This window comes from Spodoptera frugiperda, chromosome 12, assembly GCF_023101765.2.
Source record: "Spodoptera frugiperda isolate SF20-4 chromosome 12, AGI-APGP_CSIRO_Sfru_2.0, whole genome shotgun sequence".
NCBI classification, from domain to species: Eukaryota; Metazoa; Arthropoda; class Insecta; order Lepidoptera; family Noctuidae; genus Spodoptera; species Spodoptera frugiperda.
In genome coordinates, this window is record NC_064223.1 from 2,281,758 (window position 1) to 2,307,564 (window position 25,807).

Below are 25,807 nucleotides of genomic sequence, written 5' to 3' on the forward strand. Positions count from 1 at the left end.
AAGTCCATACTTTTATAAAACTACAATAGTGACTTGATTTCTTTATTAATAAAAGCATCTAAATATGACAACTTAACCCAATTTATTGCACACACAGCCTTGTGACTTATAAAATAATTGACAATTATCATTATGTAAGGTCACTTTACTATACAATCTGACAATATTAACTAATTTTGTACTGGAAACATAAGATTATACATTTTGACAATCGTTCCCATCTTGACCATGTATGCTAAAGTAAAGATCTAATTACACCATGACATAATAATATTAGAACACGACTATAGTAAGTATTTAAAAAGGTAGGTATCATAGTATACATACATAATTATTGCAACATGTTTTTATGTCCCTGCAATGGTTATTTCTGTTGGAGAAGAGACCTTTCTTGCATACCTGGTTCCCTATGTGTATTTTTCCTTATAACTCTTAAAAGACTTACAAGACACTAAAATTAGTGGCAAAAATTGATTATTACTATTTGTAAATTGCTATTCTCTTAGTTAATTACTTCATACAGAATAATTTTGTAATATAAAGACTTATGGCATGGTATACGTTGTCGATATTGCTTTGTTTTGCTTACACCTAAATAGCATCAAAAAGATTTTTTTTTATTCTAAGAACCACAAAGACTGCGAGACATTTACACATATTCAGTTACCCTATTACTTCATTGTCTTTATTCAGTTAGGTGAGCAGAGGGCTTAGTACGAGTATGTTTTAACGAGAGCGCGTTCAGCACTCTGATTGGTTGGTTTATTCGAGCCGGCCAATCAGAGCGATTTCGTTCAACGTAAAGCAAACTCGTACTAAGGCTACTGACCTGACTTACGGTCTTTTGCACGAACCACTTCTAAACTACCTCTCAACTAAGAGTTACTTAGCTTGAGGAAGCTCTTAAACTAACCTCTTACTTTTACCTTTAGCTGTTACTAATAGGATCATTAAATGTCACTTGGCTTAGAAGTTCCTTCAAATTTAAGGGACTTTGGGTGAAAATAGGCATTAATGTCCTATGCAACACCTAATTAGCGCAGAAGACATCCATAGAAGTCCTTCATCACCATCAAGATGTACCAGTGGACTACATCCATTTAAATTTGTATTAGAACATTGCTTATTAGTTATTATCTTTCACAATCATCACGTTAAACACTAAAAAGACCTAGACAGGCACTGCATCATAATTTCAAGACTCCATTATTGCTTGTTGCAGTAAGGGCAGTAATTGTTCTTTGTAAAGAGGATGCCTATCGCCATGTGTCATTTTTATTATTTTCTCAGCAGATTTCAACTGGGCTAAGGCTTTCTCTATTTCCATTTTGAACAGTAATATCTTTCCGTACTTCAGGTGTAGCAAGCCAAGCAGTGGGTTTCTGTCGCCGTAATAGAATCTGTAAAAAAAACAAATAATTTATTTCTGCTTTTGGTATATACGGTATTAAGGATGCTTTTCTCGCAGAGATGTGCTATGTAGTTATGCTACGAAGATGTAATAGCTAAGCTGTGAAACTATGTAACCGTTTCCACTGATACTAAGCTTTATAGCTGTGCGAGGAAGATGCGCAGCTCGACGATGCGATGTATCAATAGTAGGGAAGCCATCCATAGCTAGCCCCCATATCTTTCCATATAAAAACATAGCTTAGCTGAGTACTATGTGTACCAATGAACACGATGGGATGGGAAGAAACGAACGCATCCACAGTAACATAGCATAGCACTTCTCTGGTGAAAACGTATTTTAAATAGAAATCCTATATTTTACAGGTCTTACAGCCACTGATTAACAGGGGCAGTGATGGTAATAAAAAATGAAATCAATTGTGCGCAATTCTGCCGAACCCTTTGATAACTCATGTGTGGCGTTATGTTTTATAATGAGGATTATATTTAAAATCTACTTACTTAAAACAAGGAATGAGTTTCTCAGCGTACACACAAGCTTTCTCCCACAGCTGCACCTGTATGAGTGCGTCGAAGGCATGGTCCAGGGTCTGAGCGTGCATCACGTTGAGTGGGTGTAGCACACCCTCCTGTCTGTCCAGGCAGTACTGACATACATCCACATCTGGAGAGTGGAGCTTAGGAATTTATTGATATTGAACAATAAAATTGAGGATATATTATGAATGCAGAATTATGATGCGCTAAACGTACAGTATGGCTGCATTAGCTGATCAAACAACAGAAAGATTTAAAAAAATTGATAACTTTTAAATTGATGTCATTAAAAATGTTTCCAATGTGATTAACTATACTTGTATGATATTCCACAGAGATTAGCTCGTTCTTCTCCATAGGAATCTACACTTTGGAACAAGCAAATAGCTTTACTAGAGGACTGACCGACAGACAGATATTGTTAATATTATTATTATATTTACTTTGACGTTCAAAAGTGCTTTTCTGGTCTATTTGAAATAAATAATTTTGACTTTTGATTATAAAAAGGATACAAGCAACGGACGCCCTCTCCATATTCTGTAAATGCACATGTGTGAACTCCATGGTCTTCACGAAGACATCGACATGTTTCTCAGTATACTTCGTTCCGCATTCCTTACAGTGCAGCGTATCTTTTTCATCTACACCATTTTCTTCTATTTTATCCAAATCTGTGGAATTTTCTTCTATCTTCTCCGGTCTACTATTTGACGGTTCATTGACCTCGGTCTTTTCCGGTCTTCTGGCGAGTAGACAGTCTTCTTTCCAAGGTATTGAGACCGGTTCATTGCATTGTTTGTTCAGACAAATGGCGCCATGCACGTGTTTTATTTGATTTTCATCTGCAAACAATTTATTCTTGAGTAAATAATGGGAAGATAGTAAAAATAATGTAGCATGCTTCGCAATGCAGAAGAGAAGAGAAGAAAAGAAGGAACAGTATTCAAAAATAAATAAGTTCTATGAGGACAAAATCATAAATAATGGTGGGTTTTGTTAACACAAATCGATGATTTGTGAGAATATTTTGTATTGTTTTCGCATAAGCAACGAAGCTAAGACTACCAAACAGCATGGAAGACTGCTGTATGCTAATATCGATGGAAGTCACCAGGGTTGCGATTCAGTTACAAAGTATTATTAGCCCACTATAAAAAATGAGGAGGTATCTTCGATCCGTGTGAGAATTTACACAATTGACAGACTACAAACATCGTGATTAATGTATCTAGCATCCGACAGTAGTTTCGACTATCAAAAAGTGACAACATTGATCGTTGAAAGACCAAATTCTTCCGTTAAAAGACCATACCAAGTTTGGAACACAAGAAGTATCGTTTTTGGTATTCCTTTCTGCGGTATATCGGTAATATTATACAGTAAAACCTATTTGGCTACCCTGGCAACTTCCACCAAAGAAGTAGGGGGAACAGAGAGCATGCTAGAGTATAAATTAGTAGGCACATCTAAAGCATTTACCAATGCACCTGTCACACTGGCACAAGAAGTAGTAGTTTTGCAGCAGCTCCGTCTGTCTGTCGTATGGCGTCTTCATCAGGTCTATGTATGATATTCGCATCTGAAAAGCAACCAAATTAAGATATTTTACTATACATCTTTAAAATACAATCTTCTTCCTGACCATGGTTTACTAACAGACGGTGCAATGTTTTAATTTTCCATTTCCCTACTTTTTTAATGGGACAAGCCCGCCACAACCTCCCATACCGCTGCAACTCCTGTAAGCCAGGATCTACAGTAGATACAACCATGAAAACACCGGAACACTGAAGTCCGGCGCGTCTTCACCTACTACTAAGTCTTAAAACAACAGTAGCGTTGTGGTTCGCCGTGTGAGTGAGGTTACCGGAGGACTAATTTCTCCCCTCCACAAGATCCCAATCCTTACTCAATAGCAACGCATTTGTAACTCCTCGTCGCATATTGCTTTGAAAATGACACTTTTGGAATAGGCTGGTTAACAAGCACCTAAGTAATCACCACCGCTCATGGACACCCGCAACTCCGGAGGAATTATAAGTGGGCTGGTAGTCTTCTGGAAGATGGGGAATAGGGTATCCAATAACTTAAGTGAAGTTACTGGGGGAAACAGTGCTTGATAGCACTGTCTCACTTACGTCTCTGCTTATTACACGTTCATTATTTTGTATTGGAGCTTGGTATAGACCGAGCAAATTGAGTAAAAAAATCTATAAAAATTCTTACCTGATTCCAATCCAAGCAAGGCATGTCCTTGATAGCCCTGATGTTGATAGTCTTGCCGTCGAAGATAGCCACCGCGTTCGGATCGCAGCTGTGGTCCAGTATAGAGGAGGCCAAGTAAATGCCCGTACCGATGGAGTTCATGTCGATGTCCAAAATCATAAAGCTGTTTATTACCATCTGGAACATTTTAGGAAATATATTTTTAAAGTTTGTCTTTGATGCTTCAAAATGTTTTCGGTGGTAAAGGTAAGCGTTCACACGCTCGCATCGTACGCATCGCATGTAGGCATTGCTGATGATGCGTACGTAGTGGACGCAGTTGTACAGCCTTGGCCAAAAGTATTGAGCACCTAACAAATTTCGCTCGATCACGGTAAGTATGGCAGAAAACTAAATCTACTGTTGAAGTATTTGTTTGTCGGCTATCTACAAAGATTTAAAAACAATGGTTTATGCCGTAGCGTGTAATAAAATGAGATTTTTGCAATGTTTGTATTTATTTATCAGTTCGCTACCATCGCTCGTTTTGACAACATCCCGTGATCTAGGTGCGTTTTTGGTATTTTATCTCAAAGTTATAAGTATTATCGTTGTAATATGCCAAAACGAAACGAACTTTCTTCAGAAAATCGAGTGGAGGTACAGCTTCTGCATGAGCAAGGGAAATCACAAGTAGAGATTTCCAAAACTGTGAAATGTTCGCGCCGATCCTTGCAATTTGTTATTCAGCGATTCTATGCTATCCGATCACATCAAAATATACCAAAAACAGGGCGCAAACGCATCACCACAGACCGTCAGGATCATCAGTTACCGAGAGAGTCGTTAAAAAATAGGAAAAAATGATCTTCAGAGCTCGCTGCTGAGTTGTCAGAACAAAATAAGGAATCAATTTCTGCTCGAACTACTTGTAAAAGACTTTAGGAAGCTGATCCAAAAGGTTGTGACGCTAGGAAGAAACCATGGCTCCCGACAAAAACAAAAAAACTCGGTATAAATGGGCCTTACAACATCGAACTTTCACCAATTCAGAGTGGTCAAATTTTGTGTGGTCAGACGAATCTAACTTAGAGGTAAGTAACTATATTTAATGCCCTAATAAAATAATATAAAATGGTTTAAAATCCAAACGCATAGATGAAGTTCTTTTGTTTTCTGGAACTCAATATTTGTCTCTTTATAGCAGATTTTTGGTACCCCCGTTGTGACCTCCGTACGTCGCCGGGTGGGCGAAGATTTTAATCCAGAGTGTGTGGTACCAACCGTAAAACATGGTGGCGGTAGCATAATGGTCTGGGGTTGCATGACCGATTCTGGAGTTGGCGAATTGTTCGTGTGAGAGGGCCGAATGGACTCTTCTAAGTACATAATTTTACTAGAAACTGCGTTCCTGCCTTCATTCACGAAACTTTTCGGCGACAGGAACATGGATATTGGTAAATTCCAGCAGGATAACGCACCTTGCCATAAATCTGCCCGCACTATGGCATGATTCCGGGAAAATAACGTAGAGCTTCTTGACTGGCCTGCCTAGGCGCCAGATCTAAACCCCATAGAATATTTATGGGTTTTAGTAAAGCGCAGAGGTAGGCGCCACCCTATTATCAACAGAGAAGATTTAAAATGCCACCTATGCCTAGAATAGAACGCGATTACTGCTAAAGACTGTAAAAATCTTGTTAGCTCTATACCAAAAAAAATTCTGCCGTAATTAAGGCAAAGGGTGGACTTACAAAGTATTCAATTTCAATTAATAAATAGTAAAATAAACATATAAAAAACATTTTGTTTTGTTTCTATTTGATATTTCGCATAAAACTTAAAGATTTCATGGGTGCTCAATACTTTTGGCCAAGGCTGTATGAGTTTCTATACAAGACAAGCTAAAATCCGTAGCGTGCGATGCGTACCTTAAAGGGGATCGCACATGTGATTGACGAGTGTATAATCTCGGTTCTGATTACTCTGTATTGAAAATTGTGGAATTACATTTCATTAGTACTCATCTACCTAGCATTTTGAGAAATAAGTCGCGATATCTATACAACATATTTTCCAATATTTATTTAGGTTTCACGCAGTCCTATTTCTTACTAAACTTACAAATTACTTTGAAATTCCCACTCCAAGCAGAGTTCATCATCATCATCATCATCAGCCGAGAGACGTCCAAGCAGAGTTCACATTTCTGCAAAATTATCTAGAATACAAAATAAATGCCAGTTGCCACTCACCCTCCCATATAATCCCATAAGTTCCACAGTGTTTGGCAGTGATATGTCTTTTAGGAACTCGTACAACACCACGCAGAGCGTCGTGAAGTGATCCATCCTCTTCGTGTCCGCTTTCAAGTCTGAATAATCTGTAATCGGGGTAAAAACGTACGTTTTAAACTTCATGAACGATCACGATGGAAGTCTTCTGTACATCATTTACTAAGATACCGATGTCAATAACCGACCTTTAACCTCTCATATGCCGTATATAAGACAACAATAGAAAACACATTGTGTCTCGTGTGGATCCACGTTCCAAACATACGAAGGGTTAATCCAAAATCTTTAGATTAAGATTGATTTTTGACATTACTTCTAAAGACATTTTGTCATAAATGAAAATAGATCCAACGATGCTGCATTAATTCGGTTATTGAAATTGGCAGTTAGGAGATGGATACAGGTAATCATGAAGGTTAGCGGAGCAGGCCATTAGAGGACTTGGTGCGCCCTATATGTGATGATCGTGGTCACCGGGGTAGTTTTGGTGAGGTAAGAATCTCACACTCCTTAGATTTATTCTCCCTAAAACAGCGCCTAGCTGTTTAATGCCCTTCGAAGTTTAATCCCGACATCAAAAAAAAAAAAAGAAATATAACAAGGTCAATCAAATCAAGTAAACTTGTAAAAAGGATTTGGAGCTTTAATACTCATTAATAAGGTTTAATAAGACTTAATTTTGGCAGTGGTTTCGATGTGAAGAGCTGAAGATAGCTCAGTTGCGTTATTAAAATCGGAAAGGCCAATGACCACTATGACTAGTGGCCGAAAATTGGCTAATGATGAGGATCTTAGCAGTTGATTTAACAACACCTTTATATCTCTCCATAGATGCTCCAAACAAACGGAAATATAGAAACTCTACAAACCAAAATAGATCCACAACCGCATGGAAACAATCAAGACCGTAATAGCACAAATATATCATAATAAATACTATCTGTATGTTTGTTTGTTATTCCGACTAATGACGCAGAACCAGGTGAACGCAATAACACCTATGTATATCCGTCTTGGCGCAGGCTACAGAAACTAAATCATTTATAATTTATACCTACATCAAAACGATGAATTGTTTTACATCTAGGCGCGTGATTTAAGCCGTCATTGAAGTCTGAATAATCTGTAATCGAAGCTTGAAATAGGGAAATCGTAGGCACTTAAAAAGTTCACTGCATGTACTGTAACTGCTACCGATAAATAATCTGTAGCGGAAACGCAGAAACCACAAGAAAGTAGTTTTTTAATAGTTGAAGTATGTACTACTTAGTATTTAAACGTTTTGGCTAATTGCTTTCTAATTAGCGAGGATATTTTCAGCTGCTAATAGCGTTCAAAAATGTGAGAAGAACTAATGTGTGTAGGAAAACTCGATGTTGGTAGGCCAACTATTCTTCTATTTCGATATTTTCAGCATGTAATAAGAAATCACGCACAAACAAATAGGACATAATACAACAACATTTTTTTTTATGTTAAACGATTTTAATATGCTTATATTGCACGGTCATCGAGATTAATACTTTAAACGCCACGGGGGTCACCGGTGACCGACGTTAGCGGAGGATTTGCCTGCAACAGTTTTCTATTGGCAGTCAAAGACTTAAGAGTGTGTACTAAATATCAAATCAAGCGGACGTCAAGAAGGGAGTTAAATTCTAATATTTAAATTTGACCCAAACAAACTCACAGGTCAAGCTAAACTGTTTTTTTTTAACTACAATAAGTAGCATAATTTGCAAAACCACCATTTAAAAATCTTTAATAAGAAACTCACGTGACATCAGATCCTTCCACATCCTGAAGGAGGTGCCGGAGTAGAAGGACCGGAATGAGTGGCCATCACCCCGGTACAGCCGGTTGATGATCTTCGCCAGCATGCGGGCGCCGTCCGGCAGGACCTTCGGAGCCACGCGCTTGAAGTTCGCACATTCCCACTGAAAATCAAATTGGGACTTGGATTATTTATGTTATTTTCAGTTTGATTTTTCGTCTGCCTCTTTGTTCGGGTGGTCGCAAGTGCCGGACAAGAAGGGGTCTCAGGTCCGATCCCCGGGTCGGGCAAAGTATTGCTGGGTTTTTTCCGTTTTCCGTTTTTCAGTAGTAGCACGGAGTCTAGAATTGTGCCCAGTATATGACAATAGGCTCACTCCCTAATACATGGGACTTATAACACAAATGGTGAAAAGTGGGTGGGTGATTCTTCAAAAAAAGTCACAAAAAGTTAACGGCGTCATTATCCTCACCCAAAAGTTAACAATTCTGGCGATTGAAACACAAAATTTGGTTTCAATAAATTAAGCTGTGACACTGCTCTCAACTAATCAAATATAAATAAGGATGACAATAAGCTACCATGATGCTTAATAACGCGGGAGAATAATGATTTGTTAAATAAAAGTTAAAGTTTTTTGAAGAATCACCCGGGTGTACATTGTATAGCGGCATTACGTGCCGTAATGTGCATCTCTGCCTACCCCTTCGGGGATAAAGGCGTGACGTGAAGTTAAAAATACTATCCATTTTTCACCTTTCCTAATAACATTGTCCAGTAGTATTTGCAGTTTTATTTTACAGAACTACGTGATTTGTAAGTTTGAACAAGGATATCTAGACACACGGCAGTGTGTCCGCCAAGTTCGAGCAAAAAAACCGACACACCGGCCGTGGGTTATATTACACGAACCATTTCGGGCCAAGTTCGACCCACCTATAACTCAAAATCTATTTTATCTACGCATATGAAATTTCTAGTATCTGTGAGATCTACTTCCTTATCTAAAATACAAAATTTCATTAATGTACCTAGTAGGTCTTGAGATATTGACGTCAGAAAATCGCTATTTTTACTATACACTCACTGACTGACTGACTCACTCACTCATCAAAAACCTAGACCACTTCCAATGGTCGTATTGACTTGAAATTTGGCATGGAGGTAGGTCTTTAGGTCAAGGTAAAGGAAAAAATCTGAAAATGGCCAAGTGTGAGTCGGTTTTGGTGGTGGTTGGTTCAAGGTGTAGTACCCCTAAGGAACTAAAACAAAAAATTTATCTATATCTTCCAATGGTCGTACCGACCTAAAATTCGTTACGAAGGTTTGTATTTAGTCAAAGTAAAGTAAAATAAGAAAAAAGAAAATAAACCTTACAAAAATAAATGAAATCCCACCCAAAACATAAATGTGAAAGGCTGCCAAGTTCGATAATATTGGAATGCTTCGCCTATAAAAGAAGTGAGATCTAAATAAGTACCAAGTTCCATACACAGACCTCAGTTAAAAATGATATAACTTGGCAAGTTTTAATAGAAAATTATATACTTGACTCATTGCGTTTAGTAGGTTTATAAAAAAGTGTGTGAAAACTTGCCAACTTGTTATATCATTTTTAACTGAGGTCTGTGTATGGAACTTGGTACTTATTTAGATCTCACTTCTTTTATAGGCGAAGCATTCCAATATTATCGAACTTGGCAGCCTTTCACATTTATGTTTTGGGTGGGATACATAATCCACAGCTACAAACTCATAAAAATAGCATGTACAGAAACTAATTTTAATTCAAACCCATTAAGATTGATGTGCATAAAACACGTCAACAACACAGAGGAAATGAATCACTATACATTCAACGCACTCTTTTATTTATTTATACTTGTGAATTACGATCCATTTGTTTTGTAGAAACAATATTAGTTTGGCTTAGAATAAATCTTTCGCGGGTTTAAAAGCTTCAACTTGTATTTATAATTACGAGTGGATATGTGAGTAGTAGGATTTTTGGTGATTACATTTACCTATTTTTTTATTGTATCGTCGACGCTTCAGCAGTTTCTAGATGGATCGACTTGGATCATTTTCTTTATGGAATAGAGGGCAAACCAGCAGACTGGTCACCTGATGGTAAGCGATCAGCACTGCCCATGGACACCCGCAATACCAGAGAAGTCACAGGTACGTTGCCGGTCTTTTAAAAGGAACACGCTCTTTTCTGGATTACAGATTACAGTCCCAAAATACGATGTGCCTTTTTATTGAATCAATTAAATACGCCTACACTGCTGAGTTTAAGCGTGTAAACAATACAAACAATAGCGGATTTATTCGTCACTTTGTCAGGGACATAATCCAAATTTAGTACAACAGGCACGAATTGAGTCACCATACATTTTTTATCTTTTTAAATGCTCGTATTCCGCTAATATATTGCACAAGTAAGCGTGTAACGACTTGAGAATATAAATAGAGGTTTTAAGAGTAGGAATAAAAAGAGAATGTAATGTCTCGGTAGCGGTAGGATGGCAGGCAGCCATGAAATGTCTGGATCGTATCACAGGCGAGATTGAACGGGACCTTTGACTCGGGAACATTGGCCGTAAAATCGTATTGAGATTTCAATTTATATTTATAGGTAAGACTCGTGTAATTACGATTCGTGGGTGGATTAGATAGATGTGTGTGGGAGAGCCATGCTTCGGAACGAATGGGCCGGCTCGACCGGAGTGATACCACGGCCTCACAGAAAACCGACGTGAAGCAACGCTTGCGTTGTGTTTCGTTGTGTGAGTGAGGTTACCAGAAGCCTAACTACCCCCTTCCCTTTAAGAAAGTCTGTGACCGTAACTTTGAGCATTCGATCATAAATTACTTCAGTTTACAGAATAGTATCTACAATGAAAAGAAGTTTCAAGTAATAGATTCGGTGTGTGCCCGTTTCCATGGCAACGACTCCTCTTAATTCCTGCATAACCGCAATTAGCGGCCCGCTGACTCCTGTCCCACTTGGCAATACCAACACGGTACGTGACTTGGGCCAAATATACCAGAAACAAGATTAATTTCTAACAGATTATTTCAGTAACATCTGCGAATACCTATACTAATCATACATTAAAAAAACAAGTGTTACACAACGCCCTATTACGTCAATCGTCATTTTGACCGTTTGACGTGCGTCGGCCGGTTATTCCGGATATCTCCGGGCTGTTTGTATCATGTCGACATTTATCGGACATTTAGGTGGAGAAAATAAAATACGAAACATTACGCAGGGTTGAGGAGAAGATGAAGAATCTGGATTACGTGTGAACCATGTCATAATGTTTGTTAATGTGCGGTGTAACGAGCCGCGTTAAATAAATATTTATTCAACGGATTTTCGTTTTATAAATAAATACGTTTCCCGTTCGATGATAAAGTTGCAACATTTGGCTGTCACGGTCGGATCTCTTTTCGTATCATTTATTTTAAAACTTAATTTCTTTTCACGCCCACGATTTATGCGTTTTCCCGCGCTATCGTTACGGAATATATCAAAGTCTGGCAGTAGCAGTTATAGAACGAACTGTTGACACATTTTAACAGCTATTCATTAAATTTTGATAGGCCATAACTTTTCACATTATTAATTAACTATACGTTTTTATTAAATTGTATTTATTAGGGTTTAATACCCGAAAGTGCGTTTGCAGCTAGACTCCTGGGTTAGGCATAGTATTATAGTATGATTGATTTTAAAAATTATGTATCAATAAATAATAGTAGAATTGGGAATGCCAAAAGTAGGTGTTTATAGTGCAACATAGGTATGCACTATAAACACCTACCGACTCAGAAAATAAAAGACAACATTTTATTTTTTAAAGTAAATATTGCTGTTATGAATGCCTATGGCATTAAGCCCACCCTTGTACAACAAATATGTTACAAAGAATGAAAGCATTATTAAAAAACCACCTTCAAAACAGCGAGTAAGTGAAAGTCACACACACACATACCTTGTGATCACCCCACGCATCTCTCTGGCACGATCGGCCGCAGTAGTAGACAAACTGGCATCCTGAACATTTCAGCACTTTGCCCCTGAAATGCAACGACACGGTCACCATGTCACAATGCAATACAACTGATGCATGTTTAAAAATACTAGTTTGCCATCTGTGTGCAGTGATTTGTGTTTTCAATGTCAATTAAATCAATGTACTAAAAATATAATGATAAATATAGTATTCTTTTTTGTGTGAGAAGAGGTCTTTGCCCAGTTAGGACAGGCTGAGAAAAAATTGTTAAGACTAAAATGTGACATAATAATTATATTAAATCTTAAAGTGAAAAAGTAGGCAGAGTATTCACTTGGAGCTCAAGACACTATTTTGGAAATATCAATAGTAGCTTAAACAAATTATAAATGTACACTATCTAACTATCTAAAGGAGTAAAATTAATAAGTAAAATATATTTGGTGTCATAACTTATTACTTATTTATACATTATTTTTAAGGAATAATGTATTTACAGGTCTTCAACTCGAGAATTATGTGAGATATAAGAATAAATAAGGATAGTATTTGTAAACAAATAAATACAAATTCCAGTTACATAAACATAAAAGTTTAGAAAACATTAATCATACCTATATGAGTTTAAAAACAAGAACAAGATGGCATAAAATAAACAAAAAGTTTTGTACAACTTATTTATATTTTAGTCCATTACAAAAAGAAAATAATTTAGTATTCAGTAAGATTTTAAGTCACAAGTGTGTACCTAGTTACTGTAAATAATATTACAGATTTTTTAAGTTGGAGTTAAGTGAACTTTACTTACTTTTCCAGGCAATTATCGCACCGGCTTCCTTGCTCTTTAGACGATAAAACAAAAGCAAAAGGTTGCTCTGTCAGGATCAAATCCCCAGCCTTAATAGAGGAATCCGTGTTTCTATACTTATTTCTCATATTTTTATTTAATGTTATTCAAGTTACACCTAAGAACTAAACCGTACGTATCCGAATGAGAATGTATTAGGAATGTCAACGTTCTGTGTTCGACGAGTTACGAGGCGAGGTGTTCTTGCGTATGCCGAAAATATGATTTGGCCCCGCTACCTGCCGGTCCAAATTTAACACTACTCAATACCGGTTACATTATTTTTAGTGAAGACGCGACCACAGCCGGCATATTAAAACGAAAAACAAACAAAAAGTGGGACTATTATTAGATCAGCATTTCGTCATGAAAAGTAAAATGAGGAAGGGAAAACAAGCAATCTAGCGAAGTGCAGACAGAAGCAGAATAAAAACATAACCGTTCCACGAGCCTTTGTTTACCTTTTTTTGACAACAGGATAGAAACATTTCTGTTGCTTTGTGTCAAAAAGAGAAAGATGTAAACTTGAAACAAAATTTGTTTCGTGTAACAGAGTGATTTATGAGACATTTAGCACATTTTGACACTTCCTGTCAGCTTGTCATCCAGTTTACTGAAATTCTAGTATAACTAAATGACATAATCAAATGAGACACGGTCATGGTTTTTGATATTTTTTTGTAAAAGCTACAGCTGTATCACATTTTCCTATAATTATAAAGTGAAATACAGTGTCAATTTTCTACTTTATCTTGGGTAAACAACGAAAACTTAATTATTATTCATGAAGGTCGTGCTAAAATACTAGGACTTAAAAATTAAAAAAAGGATTGAATTGTCAAAATAACACTGACAGTTGACAGTAATAATAAATACCACACGAGAACTCGAGAGGACGATCGAAAAATAAAAACAAGGCAACGTGTTGTATTTCTGTGGTTATAAAATAGTTATTTACGATATAATAAAAGAAAAATGTCGCTAATAATGACTAAAGCTGCGCTAGCAATGAAAAATCCTGAGGTTAACTTTAAATTTGTAAAGTTTGAAGCTCACAAGCCTAAAAAGAAGACTGCTGCTGATAATAGTGATAACAGTGAAATAAAACCTGGAAGTCAGCAGACTAGCAAAGATTTAGATCTTAAGAAGATTCGCCATGAAGTTGTCAAGTTTGGAATGTCGGGTTTTGACCCTACGAAGAAAGAAGAAGCGAGGATAGCGCTCGCAGTTAGTTTAGGTTAGTTCCTATTTAATATACGAGTTTGTTCTACTAGAAATATATTTTTTTAAAGGTATCTTTTCATAAGTATGCTTTCTCTGTTCTTTAATTATGTCTCTATTTATACATTACTCAAATCTAAGGCAACCCACTGACCGGAACTAGTATTCCTGCACTGAGCTAGAATTTTTGGAGGCCTATGTTGAGTTCAGCAGAGGTCTTGTAGGTGATTATAATTAACTATATTTTGTGTATATTTATTTCAGGTGCAAAACCTCCTAAAAAGGAATATGTAAACTATAAAGAGCTTATGGAAAAGAGAAAACAAGAGAAGAAAAAAGAATTAGAAGACAAACAGCAGATGAGGTCTAAGAGTATATTACAGACTGGAGGCAAGAAGAAAAAGAAGACCAACAATGATGTCGGACACTTACTTAGCAGTTATGGAAAGGTAAAACCTAATTTCTTTTTAATGACTTACTTAAATTACTTAAATTCATATTGTCCCTTAGCTAACAACACTGCTCAAGTTGAAAATTGCTGATTTTTACATTGTAATGCCTTTGGATGAAGCTGCATATTGCATGTCGAACCTTTGGCCTCATGATATAGATTTCAGCTAATCAGAAGCCGTAATTAAAATAATTATTACAGAAGTATTCCATTGTGATCAGTCTTGAGCTTTACACTTTACCTCGCAGCAATTGCTTATTTTAATAACTTAACCCATGGTTCACACAACCTTTCTTCCATCAAATATTTAAAACACAATGCAAGCATTGTTTCAGGTCAGTTTTCTGTGAGGCTGTGGTATCACTCTGGTCAGGTCAGCCCATTCATGTTGAAACATAGCTCTCCCACACTTAAAGACTCGTCTTTATGACAAAATCTCGAAAATCCTCAGTTAGATATATTATATACTCCTTTGCAGAGTCCAAGTGATGAAATAAATAGCAGTCTCATGATGATGATATTATTTGGAGCTTTATTCACTGTTGTGACTGGCTACTGGTCTATGTCTATCCTCTATGACTGTTTCATGTGAAGTTAATAACATTTTTGTTTTAATTTTAGTTGTAATAAATAATAGTTTACTTAGAAGTATTAGATTTTTAAAAAACACTAGGATTTTCTCCTGTGTCATGGGTGTGTTTACAAACATACAAGTTCACATACACATCACACCCAGACCTAAAACAACAATTTGTGGATCACATAAAGAGTTGCTCTGTGTGGGAATCGAACCCGTTACATGTTGCGTGGTAGCTTGCTGCTTAGCCAATGCAGTAACTGTGCAGTCAATAGTGATTAAAAGTATTGTAGCATTTAAATATAATTAATATTTATTGGCTATGATTACTATGAGTATGTATTCCTAGATTATTATTAACTTGATTGTAGTGTTTTTGTTTCTAGATAGATATAAGTATTGTTGATAAAACATTTATAATTTTGTTATTATTTCAGGTAAAGAAGAATGATTTAAAGAAAGATGATAAAGGACCGAAAAAGAAGAAGAAAAGTAAAATTATTTGAATAATAAATAATAAATTATTAGAAATACAAAACGATTTTTATTGTCAAATTGATAGAAAGAGAAATTGTTAACCCATAAAAAAGAATAAATATTTTTTAAGATTACTCCTGCTGTTCCTATCATAGCAATGCGTTGTAAACTTATGTTATAACACTTTCATAAGGCGCGTACTGATGGCCTGATTATGAAATGTTGAAATTATACTTAATAAAGAATCTATGAAAATATTAAACAAATACATATAAAGAATAACAAAAAAATATAAAATAAACACACTCATGACAAGAGGTGAGTTAATTACTATTATAATTAGTTTAACTTCATTAACTAGTTCAGAGATGGCGAACCATTGGCACGCGTGCCATTGATGGCACGCAGCACAATATTTCGGGCACGTCTTTGATCTGAAAATCTGTTTATGCATGTCATTATTTTCAGATATGTTACACATTAAAGATTCAGTTACACAAATAAGTCCTATTCAGGAGAAATTCTGCTTAACGAACTTTCAAAAATATTAATCATTGTTTTTATGGCACATATAGCACCTCAAACAACATTTCTTTGGAAAAATGGCACGTTTACCTATATGAAAAGGTTCGCCGTCTCTGAACTAGTTAGTTTTGTATGCTTTCAAAAGCAAAACATAGCATGATCTCTTCATGTATAGCAGCATATCCTACAACCCTATGTTTTCCAAATACTTTGACTTTGACGTTAGAAATAGGTAATTACTACCATAAAATAACGAGTTTTATCTTTATATAGGTAATACCTAGCTGGGTATTTATATACACGATTTCACGATAACTTATTTTACTAAGAAGCACGTGCGATAATATAAGTAGATTTAAATTGGAAACTAAAAATGTAATTGGCTTTATCTCGCCATCGATATCAAAATTAAACTTGTCGTTGTCGCCAGTAAAATAAAAAAATAATATTTTAGGTGAGCATAAAGACCTCAATGGAAACAAAAACAATTGATAGGTACATAAAAATATTTATTTATGCTAAATAAATGGTTTTAATGTTTAATGCCATCAAGAATAAGAGTGTGTACCAAAAATCAGATTGATCTGCCGTCAGGAAGGGATAGGAATACTAATTAGGTATCTACTAAAGTCCTAAAGACCCAAATAAACAAACAAACAAACAGGTGAAACTAAATAAAACTGTTTAATATGAAGATACCTATATAATTAATTTGTTTACCAATGCATTTTTGCGGCCAAAGGTATTAACTTAATGTAGGGTAGGTAATTAATAGATTACAAGTTTAATAAGCATCTCATTAGCAACAAACTTTTTCAAAAGAAATGATTAAGTATCCTTAAATTACAACCTTAATGACACTAATTTAATACTCCAGTGGGGGTAGAAAGCGTTTACTATAAAACAGGTATCATTTATCAAAATATCAACAGTAAACCGTCATCTGACCGTCGAGATACGTCATATCTTCAAGACATTTATCACAATGGAACTACACATGCATTTGTCAGTTGCATTCCGTGCTTTAGATCGTAAATGGGGCACGCCAGTGGACTTGGACACTTCAGAAGATTTAACCACATCTTTACCTGCTGTGGTAGACTTACCAACGACCACATTTTCTTCAGAAGAATTTTTACGGGCAAGAAGAATACAGAAGTCATATTTGAGAGAAGAGGAGCAGAGATTGGAGAGTGCAGACGATACGTTTGCGGATATATCTAGTGCAAGAATACCATCAGTGTCTAATGAATCCTGTGTAGAAGAATTCAGTGGATGTTCAGAAGAATCCAGTGGTTGTCCAGAAGAATCCAGTGGTTGCTCATATTTATCTAGTGGTTGTACAGAAGAATCCAGTTATTATCCAGAAGAATCCACTACTTACACAGAAGAAAGCAGTAGTTCTTTAGTATCAGAATTTGATACTGAACTTATAAGGAGTGTTGAAGTACATTTCCAGAAGTGCGAAGCAGATTGCACTGCCATTCTGGAATCTGGATTGGAAAGAGATACATGGTGGAATGTGTTTCGTTTGTTTAAGGATAGAGCTAAGTTTTTCTTTGATAAGTGTAAGAAAAATAGTGAACGTTTTAGTCGAGGATAGTATTGTGAAGATACATTAAGTGTGTAAAAGTGATAGAAGTTATGGTTTTATAATGTAGTGTAGGTGTGTTACCTATATAAATATTTAATTTATTATCGTGCTACCATAGTGAGGGTATCTACATAATGTGTAAGAATCTAATTTAGAGTTATTTATTTTTAATGTAATTTTATGTAAAACTGTAATTTTTAGTTGAGTGTTTTTACAAGCGTGACTGCCGAACTAGGTAACTATCACGATATCTCTCAGGTAGGTAGCTCAGGTAGGTAGGTAATCAATCAATCAATCAATTCCAATAATAGTGGTAATAGCTTTATAACTGGTACATTCAATGCCTTATCCTTTGAGGAATAAAAGCATGATATTAAAGGTTAGTTACTAATTAATATAATTATTTTAAATGAAATTTTAGTGTAAAATATCTGTCTTTTCTTTTTCTATCATACTGTCTCCCTATAGAAGCTAAGCTGCTAAATAATATACTTCTAACTTGTTGTCTCCCGTCTAGTTGAATACTCCCTTGTATCGATACTTTGAATATCTGTCTCCCTGATTTACGGTTTACCTTTATTTCTTTGGGACAACATAACATTCCTATTTTGTTCTTTGAAGGCACATTTTGCGATTATTTCTTACTGTAATTGATATCTGTATCTTTAATATGAGTTTGCTTTACGTTAAAGTAATCGAAACGAGAGTGCGTTTGGCGCTCTGACTGGTTTGTTCGGGATTTGAACCCGATACCAATTAGCTCGTCAGTCACACTTGCGACCACTCCACTATTGAGATATTATATTTTTTGTGTCACAATAAAACAACAAAATAAATGTTAAATATTTTATAATTGAAAAATAACTAGGTATTATAATAACCATAATATTTACAATAACATAAATACATTAGTACATCGTATTACGCCGGCAAGTTCATTTTTTTACAATAAATAGTTTTAAGCATTTCATTAAAAATAAAATACAACGTATCTAACTAACAATTAATTTACACATAGGGCTCGAAATATTTTATAGCAGTCGTCATAGGTTTTTCGTTGATTTTGTTCGTTGTTAAAGTATTCTTTACGCGCATCTTTATATCCCTAGGCTTCAACACATTCTTGTGGTTGGCGCACGGAGGCCTCACACACACGTATTGCTTGCTGGGCGTGAATATAGACTTAGAACTAAGACCAGACGTCTCTAGGAAGAAGTCGAAGGTTCCCTTGGTTTTGGGCGCATTCAGCTCTGGGTTGTTGTTCAACACCATCCTGGGCTCCAGCTTGACAGTGTTGTAGGAGCCGCTGTTGCTCCCGGACGAATTACTAGACTCAATATCTGAGTTCCTTACAGATTCAGTCTCTAAATTCTCTATATTTGAAAGGAGATCAGGCTTATTAGACAACTTGGCGTTTTTAGACAAACCCTTATTCAAGGCATTCTCGTTACTATCAAGAAAATTATCAGCTGTTTCATTGTCTTCCTTATTATTAGTATTATGCTGTTTATCTTTATCAGGTACATTGGTAAGATGCTCGGTCACAACATCGGACATGGAACCGTCGCTGCTACCGGAGCTGATGCGGTATTCCTCTGCAACGATGCTGCCGAGTTCATCGTCTATTTTAAATTCCTCAAAGTTCTGTGACAAATCGAATTTGTCAATGTCATCGAAGTATTCAGCTTTGTGCATTTCTGCGTTATTGCATTGATTCTTCTCGGGTCCATGGTTGAACTGATTGTCCAGTTCTGTCAGATTAATCTGCTTGTTACCTCCCTTGCCACCTTTGTTAATCTCAGATAGTATAGAAGACACTGTGTTACCCATTTGTATGGAAGCACGAGGGTCCAGTTTTGGTTGCAGAGGATGCATAGCAAAGTTAGTCAAGTAACTGTCAGCAGTTTGCTGGAAGGAGCGGCTCTGTTCATCATTCGACTTATCATCTTCATCCGGAATGATGATCTCAGTGACGTGAGGAAGTTTGGGAATGTCTTTGTCACTGATCTTGTTCTGGATCCTGGGCAGAGACACCACCTTGGCCACGCTGTTTCTCGGGCTGATGGCGTGCACGGGGTACTGCTCGTTGTGGATCTCGACCGTTGGCTGTGTGAGTAGCAACTCCCTCTTGCCATTGCTGACTACTGGAACATTTATCTCTGAAATGGAGCAGTAGTCAGGCTCTATATTGTTGACAGTTGCTACTTGTCCCACTTTTCTCGTCTTAACATCTGCAACCCGTTGGTTAGCCGCAACGGCTTCAGAGTCTAACTGCTCTGTCATTTGTTTGACAGTGTTTTCGGCTTTCCATTTAGCCGAAAGGTTCTTTGGCTTAGGTGGCAGGGCGGGAGGAGTTCTTGGCACCTTACGCTTGTTGAATATTTTCATAGACCCGAGCTCGTTATCAAGTTTTCTTTCAACAACATTATTTACATTGCGATTTTCTATGTTAGCAGCGATGTTTTTCACTATAGAACCTCTTATTTTTGGAACTGCAGGCTTCTCAATGGCTTGTACGGTGCGCGGTATTGGCGCTGGTTTAGCATCAGTGCCTTTGGTTATAATCGGTTCGTATTCATTGCTGTACAAGCTTTGTATCTCATAATGGAAGCCCTGAGCTGTGTTCGGTACCTCATAACTGTGTTCAGATGCTGTTTCCAAGCTGAATTTAACAATTTTATTAGCTCTCTTGTCTGGTCGAGGTAGCGTGTTACTGGTGTTATTTGGTCTTACTTTCTCATCGTAAGAGATGCTGTTCAGGGTGGAGAATTGTACACGCTTTGTTGATGCTTTAGGACTGGGCGCTTCACTAGATTTAGAATTGTCATTGCTGCTGTCATCCAATGAATTCTGAAGCAAGATTTGGTTGACACACTCCAGCACCGGATTGTTTTTATAAATCTCATTGGTAGGATTTTCATCAGCATCACTAGTACTTGCGTACCAGTTTTCGTTGCCATCAGTATTAGTCACTTGCTTTGATTCCACATTATTATTCTTGTCATCAAATCTTGTGCTGAATATTTCATTGTTGTTCATTATATTATTGCACAATATTTCATTTTTAGCTGATACTACTTCAGTATGAATGCCATTGTTGTAACCAACACCCAGCATATCTTCTGAGGACTTTGATTTATTCATTATTGGCCTCTGATCCATGCAGTCTCCTTCTTGTTCGGGATCACTAACATTACAATACCATGGTTTCTCATTGCCTTCTTCGCTGAGAACGTTATTAAGGAAGAGTTGTCTGTTTGCCTTTATTTCATCTGATCCTTGTCTCTTGATTCCGTGTAATCTTTCTACTTTTGTAGAATAGGTTTTCTCGGATTCGCTGCCTGTATTTTCTATTTCCTTTTTGGCAGCTTCACCGATAAGCTGGTCAATTTTCATTGAAGCTCTTCTGATATCATTAGCGATTTGATTCGCTGTGATCTCGTCATCATGGTTTACTTGGTAGCTCATGCCGATGCATTCCTCAGCACTGCTGCTGTTTGCTTGGTTGTTGTTGTTGTTGTAACCTTTCTGCATGTTGTCACCATATTTGTTATTGTTCTTTCTTCCTGAGTATTTTCTTGATCTTCTGAAGACGTCTCGTCGTACGAAAGCTTGTTTGTTTTTGATGAAGGTACCCTTACTGCCGACGCTGGCATTATTGCCTTCTTCACTGGAACTTGTGTTGCCGTAAACTATCTCACTCTTCGGCAACTGGTACTGGAAGCTCTTACTTAACCTAGTATTTTTTTGGAATACCGGTGGAGAATTTCTTTCACGATAACTACAGCTCCTGACGAACGTGTTCTGGAACCTGGAGTCAGTGCTTTCTAAGCTCTGGAATTCAGGATCTGTTTCGATGTTGGTCTGTTCGCTGGTGAACCCGAGCAGTTGCTGGCAATTGCTGCAGTACGACTTGCGAGCCTTCAGTTTTGCAATCTCTTCTTGTTGTGATTTGATGATTTTTTCTTTTTGGTGGAGTGCGACGTGAATCTGTTTCTGTTCTCTGGTTAGGCGGGATTCCAGCAGGACTAACGATCGTAGTACCAATGCCAGCTGGTCTTGTCGGAGCCGTCTCTCCTGCGCCGCCTTCTTGTCGCGCGCGGCGAGGGCGTGGCCAGCCTCCACCAGCTGGTGCCTCTGCTTCAGGACGGACTCGGACTGCTGCTGCAGCGCGTTGCGCACCGCGTCCAGCTCCCGCCTCAACTCCATCGCCTCTGAGCTGCTATCCATCTGGAAAGAGAAACAAGAAATCGTCAATAAACAGTTGTCGGTAACTGTTATTGCAGTAATAGCAATAACAACGACATTTAACTTTATAAAAGGTTCGTACAGTCTATTAAGAGATCGATTCGATAACGGTGAAATGTCAAGTACGATTGATACACGATTCCTTATACGTCGGGAAGAAATTAATGTCATCTAATGACGGTGCGTCTTTGATCGTAGTAAAAACACTAGTAATGATGGTTATCTTGCAGTGAAGCGATGCAACCGCCGGTCAAAGTCCACCGCGCAATACTACAAGTTAACGAGGTCACTGGCCAAGAAACCGTCTTCTGTATGAACTTAATCAAAAGCGGAATATTTTAAAATAATTTAATTAACACAGTATTTGTTGGAGTGCATAACATTTTCATCTTTGTTACGTGACAATAAGGTTTTAATTGCACAGCGGTTATTCAGTATGTTTGATAACAAGAAAATCAGAGCGTATCTGCGCTTATCGCAGGCGCGGGCACAGATAAGACGTTCAAACGCGGGAGAATTGTGTTTTTTCATAGCGTTATCATAACTGTAATCTGTTACGACTTCCTTATTTTTATAGAGATTGACAATATGTGCTGAATTAGGCCAGAAGTCATGACTCACGATAAATCTGGGTTGAACATTATCTCATTAATAAATTAGAGGAATACTTGAATTTACTCGTTGATTCGTGAAAAAATAATAGATAGGTTAACCTACGTATATCGTCAATTTTTAAAGTATTTCTACCAATGAATATAATTAGTGGAAGTCATTAGTACACAGCAATAGCATAATTTCTGGTGGACAAGCAATAGTCTGCATAATTATAGACTCGGTTACCTAAGTAGCAGCGAATAAAACAACATTAGCATACAACACTATAATTATCGCACAATTAATAATCCTGAACAAAAAGTAAACTGAGTAGGTAATTTTAATCCTTACATGCATGTTTCAGGACTGTTTTTAATGCAGTTTCTAGTTATCCAAACACCAAAGAAAGTATTGTCCATTAACCATTCGTGTGGCGAACGCGGATCCACATAAGACACAATGTCTTTTCTATGCGAGTCTTAAATCACAACGTTCAAAGTATAAATAACTTATATCTATCAAGTATATATCACTTATTAATAGGTATTCAATTTACTATTTCCCACTTTATCACTGGACTAACATTCTCGTATGAAAATCGCGAGTAAACTAGGCAATCCCCGACCTGCGTGTGAGTTGACAGTAAGTAAACAGTTACCTAATAATATTGAATTTCACCTATAAATCAAAGGTCGATTATTTCCAATACATTGGACTTTGATCGCGGTCTTGTTGTTATTATTTGTCTAATAAACAATTAATTTGTTGCACTATAATCTTGTGTCAGCGGAAAATCTTCCTTATGTGAATAAACTTTAGGTCTAAGCATTATATTCAGTTGTGTTTACATGTGACTTGCAGTAAATGGCGCCTTATTAATTGTAATAAACTAGCTTCCGCTTTTGATTTTGTCTGGCTGGAATTAAGAAGATTATCCCTCGCTGTTTTTCTTTTGCAATATCGGGATAAAGTTAAAGCTTTGAAATGGTGAAACAAATGTTCAAATAGGTCGATTGCCTTCACTATTTTACATTGGAGTACACTAAGGTTACGTTTAAATAAATGGTCGTGGTTTAATTTTAAAAGTTAAGTAAGTAAAGGTAAATATTAACTTCCTATCATAAATAGATTTACAATCGTAATTTGAATAAATAACAAATGTTCCCAATTCACACAAAACAGTGAATGAAATTGTCACTAAACTAACAAATGCGAAAGTTTTCATTAATGAAAACGTATTTTGTCGTAAAACTAAGTATATAACACAAACTATATAACAAATACAGTCAAGGTTAGAAGTTAATTACATAATAACACCTACTCGTTGGTAATTAATTTAAATTAATTCTCTGAAACTAACACTGAAGTTTGTTTGATGAGCTATTTATATGCGCTTGCTCTAATTATTGTAGGAATAAATGGCGAGAATAACTGTCCGGAAGAAAATCATTCCATAAAGTCTATAGGGAATAAGGACCCTCAGTAAAAAGGAATAAGATGCGAGGGGGGGAAATGTAGTAAGCGTAACATCACGACCTGTTCTCTTAAAAGATAAGTATGGAGTATGTATGTAGGTACAAGTTATAGTTACAGACACCAAAGTTTCAGGTCGCTATAAAATTATGTTTACTATATAAGGCGGTAAACGAGCAGACAGAGGCACCTGATGGTGGATGGGCTGTTTATGTATGTGATTAACTCTAACCTAAGTAATTTTATACGGAGGCATGGATGAACTGATACTGATGTTCATCCGTGATCATGAGGTGTAGTGCCGAAATATCGGAAATCATAGACTTAAATAACATATGGTAATCCCGTCACAAGATTCTAATGAAAGTGTTGGTGACCATGTACAGTTTAAAAACTTGTATCATAATCGCAATTATGTGTATGAAACAATAACAAATGTGATGAATCAGTGGGAAATATAGCAAGAATGAAATATAATCCCTATATGCCTAAGGTCGTTTTGTAGGTCTTCTTACTATGTAGAAGTTTGCTGAATAAGAGATTTGTATTACCGATAATTTTTGCTGCATTGCGTCCGATGTTCAGAGCCAAAGTCAAACAAACAGTTGCTATTAAATATCTTTCTATCACTTCAAATCTTGATCCGGAGTTGTGGACTACTTAGCGGGTTTACCGGGGCTCCAGCTAAAAAGCAGGAGTAGGAACGGCAGTCAGTAAGAGTTAGATACTCGCCTCACCGAAGGCGAGAAAAGACACTGGATGATTTCCCTCTCTTAAAAAAATCACTTCAAATCTTCAAAAACTTTCAACATACACTTCTATTCACCCTTTAAGTAGATAATAAACGTGAGTTAAGTAATTCGATACCACAAACAAGTAATACCAATGTAACTAAACACTGCATCCGCTAACATAACCACAATTGTATCCACCGCGTGTCAGAGGGAAGTCGCTCGTTACTCGTATGCGCCGGCGCAGGCCACTACTGCCACTCTAACTAATGGGTTATTGCCACGGGAAATTCTGAAGATATCAGCGCATAACGGTATCTTAATAGCTTTATACATTTTATTATATTTAATTCACGGTAGACATTGCTGAAAGTTACGGCGCGAAAAGATGAAGATTGGAGAAACAGAAGGATTTTTTCCTGAGAAATACAACCCGGGTCTTTTCAAGGACAGAGTAAATAGGTACTTTCTTAATCTGTGCTCCATCTTCGGCCACATCGTCGCTTCGCCGTTCTGGCAGAAAACGGATTGGTGGCCAAACGTAGACTTATCAATGCAAAAAAAAGATTTTACTGTCCATTTTTTTGAAGTTTTTTGTACATTGCATAGCGGCATTACGATCCATAATGTGCACCTCCGCCTACCCCTTCGGGGTTAAAAGGCGTATCGTTCTTAGAGGTTGTTAAATTCGGTATTTCTGTTTGCTCCTCCGAGGATTTTAAAGTCTTTCGTTATTTTATTTAGTTAAGAAAAAGGCCGGAAGAGAAAACACAATTAAACATCAATTCACATTATCTCTTTATCAGCAAACTATC

The 25,807-nt window shown here is 36.8% G+C and overlaps 4 protein-coding genes across 8 annotated transcripts in view; 1 reads left to right on the forward strand and 3 right to left on the reverse strand.

Annotated features, from left to right (window-relative positions):
* The window catches only part of LOC118263056 (seminal metalloprotease 1-like), a 418,985-nt gene that overhangs the window by 12,175 nt on the left and 381,003 nt on the right, over window positions 1-25,807 (reverse strand). The window lies entirely within an intron of this gene.
* LOC118262477 (uncharacterized) lies at window positions 29-13,537 on the reverse strand. Its single transcript, XM_035573875.2, has 9 exons — window positions 13,063-13,537; window positions 12,234-12,318; window positions 8,233-8,392; window positions 6,414-6,541; window positions 4,180-4,356; window positions 3,433-3,532; window positions 2,466-2,795; window positions 1,915-2,077; window positions 29-1,400 (listed from the first exon to the last, which is right to left on the reverse strand). The coding sequence occupies exons 1-9, from the start codon at window positions 13,188-13,190 to the stop codon at window positions 1,196-1,198; spliced, it is 1,476 nt and encodes a 491-aa protein (XP_035429768.2). The 5' UTR covers window positions 13,191-13,537; the 3' UTR covers window positions 29-1,195.
* On the forward strand, window positions 13,960-15,888 carry LOC118262630 (uncharacterized protein C1orf131). The gene is made up of 3 exons (XM_035574150.2): window positions 13,960-14,338; window positions 14,587-14,771; window positions 15,788-15,888. The coding sequence occupies exons 1-3, from the start codon at window positions 14,077-14,079 to the stop codon at window positions 15,854-15,856; spliced, it is 516 nt and encodes a 171-aa protein (XP_035430043.2). The 5' UTR covers window positions 13,960-14,076; the 3' UTR covers window positions 15,857-15,888.
* Window positions 18,779-25,807, reverse strand: part of LOC118262381 (putative uncharacterized protein DDB_G0282133) — a 55,024-nt gene continuing 47,995 nt past the window's right edge. For all 5 annotated transcript variants that reach the window (XM_035573665.2, XM_035573666.2, XM_050697561.1 and 2 more), the window contains one exon: window positions 18,779-22,176. In XM_035573665.2, the coding sequence (XP_035429558.2) occupies window positions 18,955-22,176 (3,222 nt within the window). In that variant the 3' untranslated portion in view covers window positions 18,779-18,954. The remainder of the gene's footprint in view (window positions 22,177-25,807) is intronic.

Bases quoted from the DNA above. Each gene is read 5' to 3' on its own strand.
- LOC118262630 (XM_035574150.2), top strand. From the start codon at position 14,077: ATGTCGCTAATAATGACTAAAGCTGCGCTAGCAATGAAAAATCCTGAG. The intron at 14,339-14,586 runs GTTAGTTCCTAT...TATTTATTTCAG, and splicing joins AGCGCTCGCAGTTAGTTTAG to GTGCAAAACCTCCTAAAAAG. The intron at 14,772-15,787 runs GTAAAACCTAAT...TTATTATTTCAG, and splicing joins TACTTAGCAGTTATGGAAAG to GTAAAGAAGAATGATTTAAA.
- LOC118262477 (XM_035573875.2), bottom strand. From the start codon at position 13,190: ATGAGAAATAAGTATAGAAACACGGATTCCTCTATTAAGGCTGGGGAT. The intron at 4,357-6,413 runs GTGAGTGGCAAC...AAAATGTTCCAG, and splicing joins TTATGGGATTATATGGGAGG to ATGGTAATAAACAGCTTTAT. The intron at 1,401-1,914 runs GTAAGTAGATTT...TTTTTTTTACAG, and splicing joins AAACTCATTCCTTGTTTTAA to ATTCTATTACGGCGACAGAA.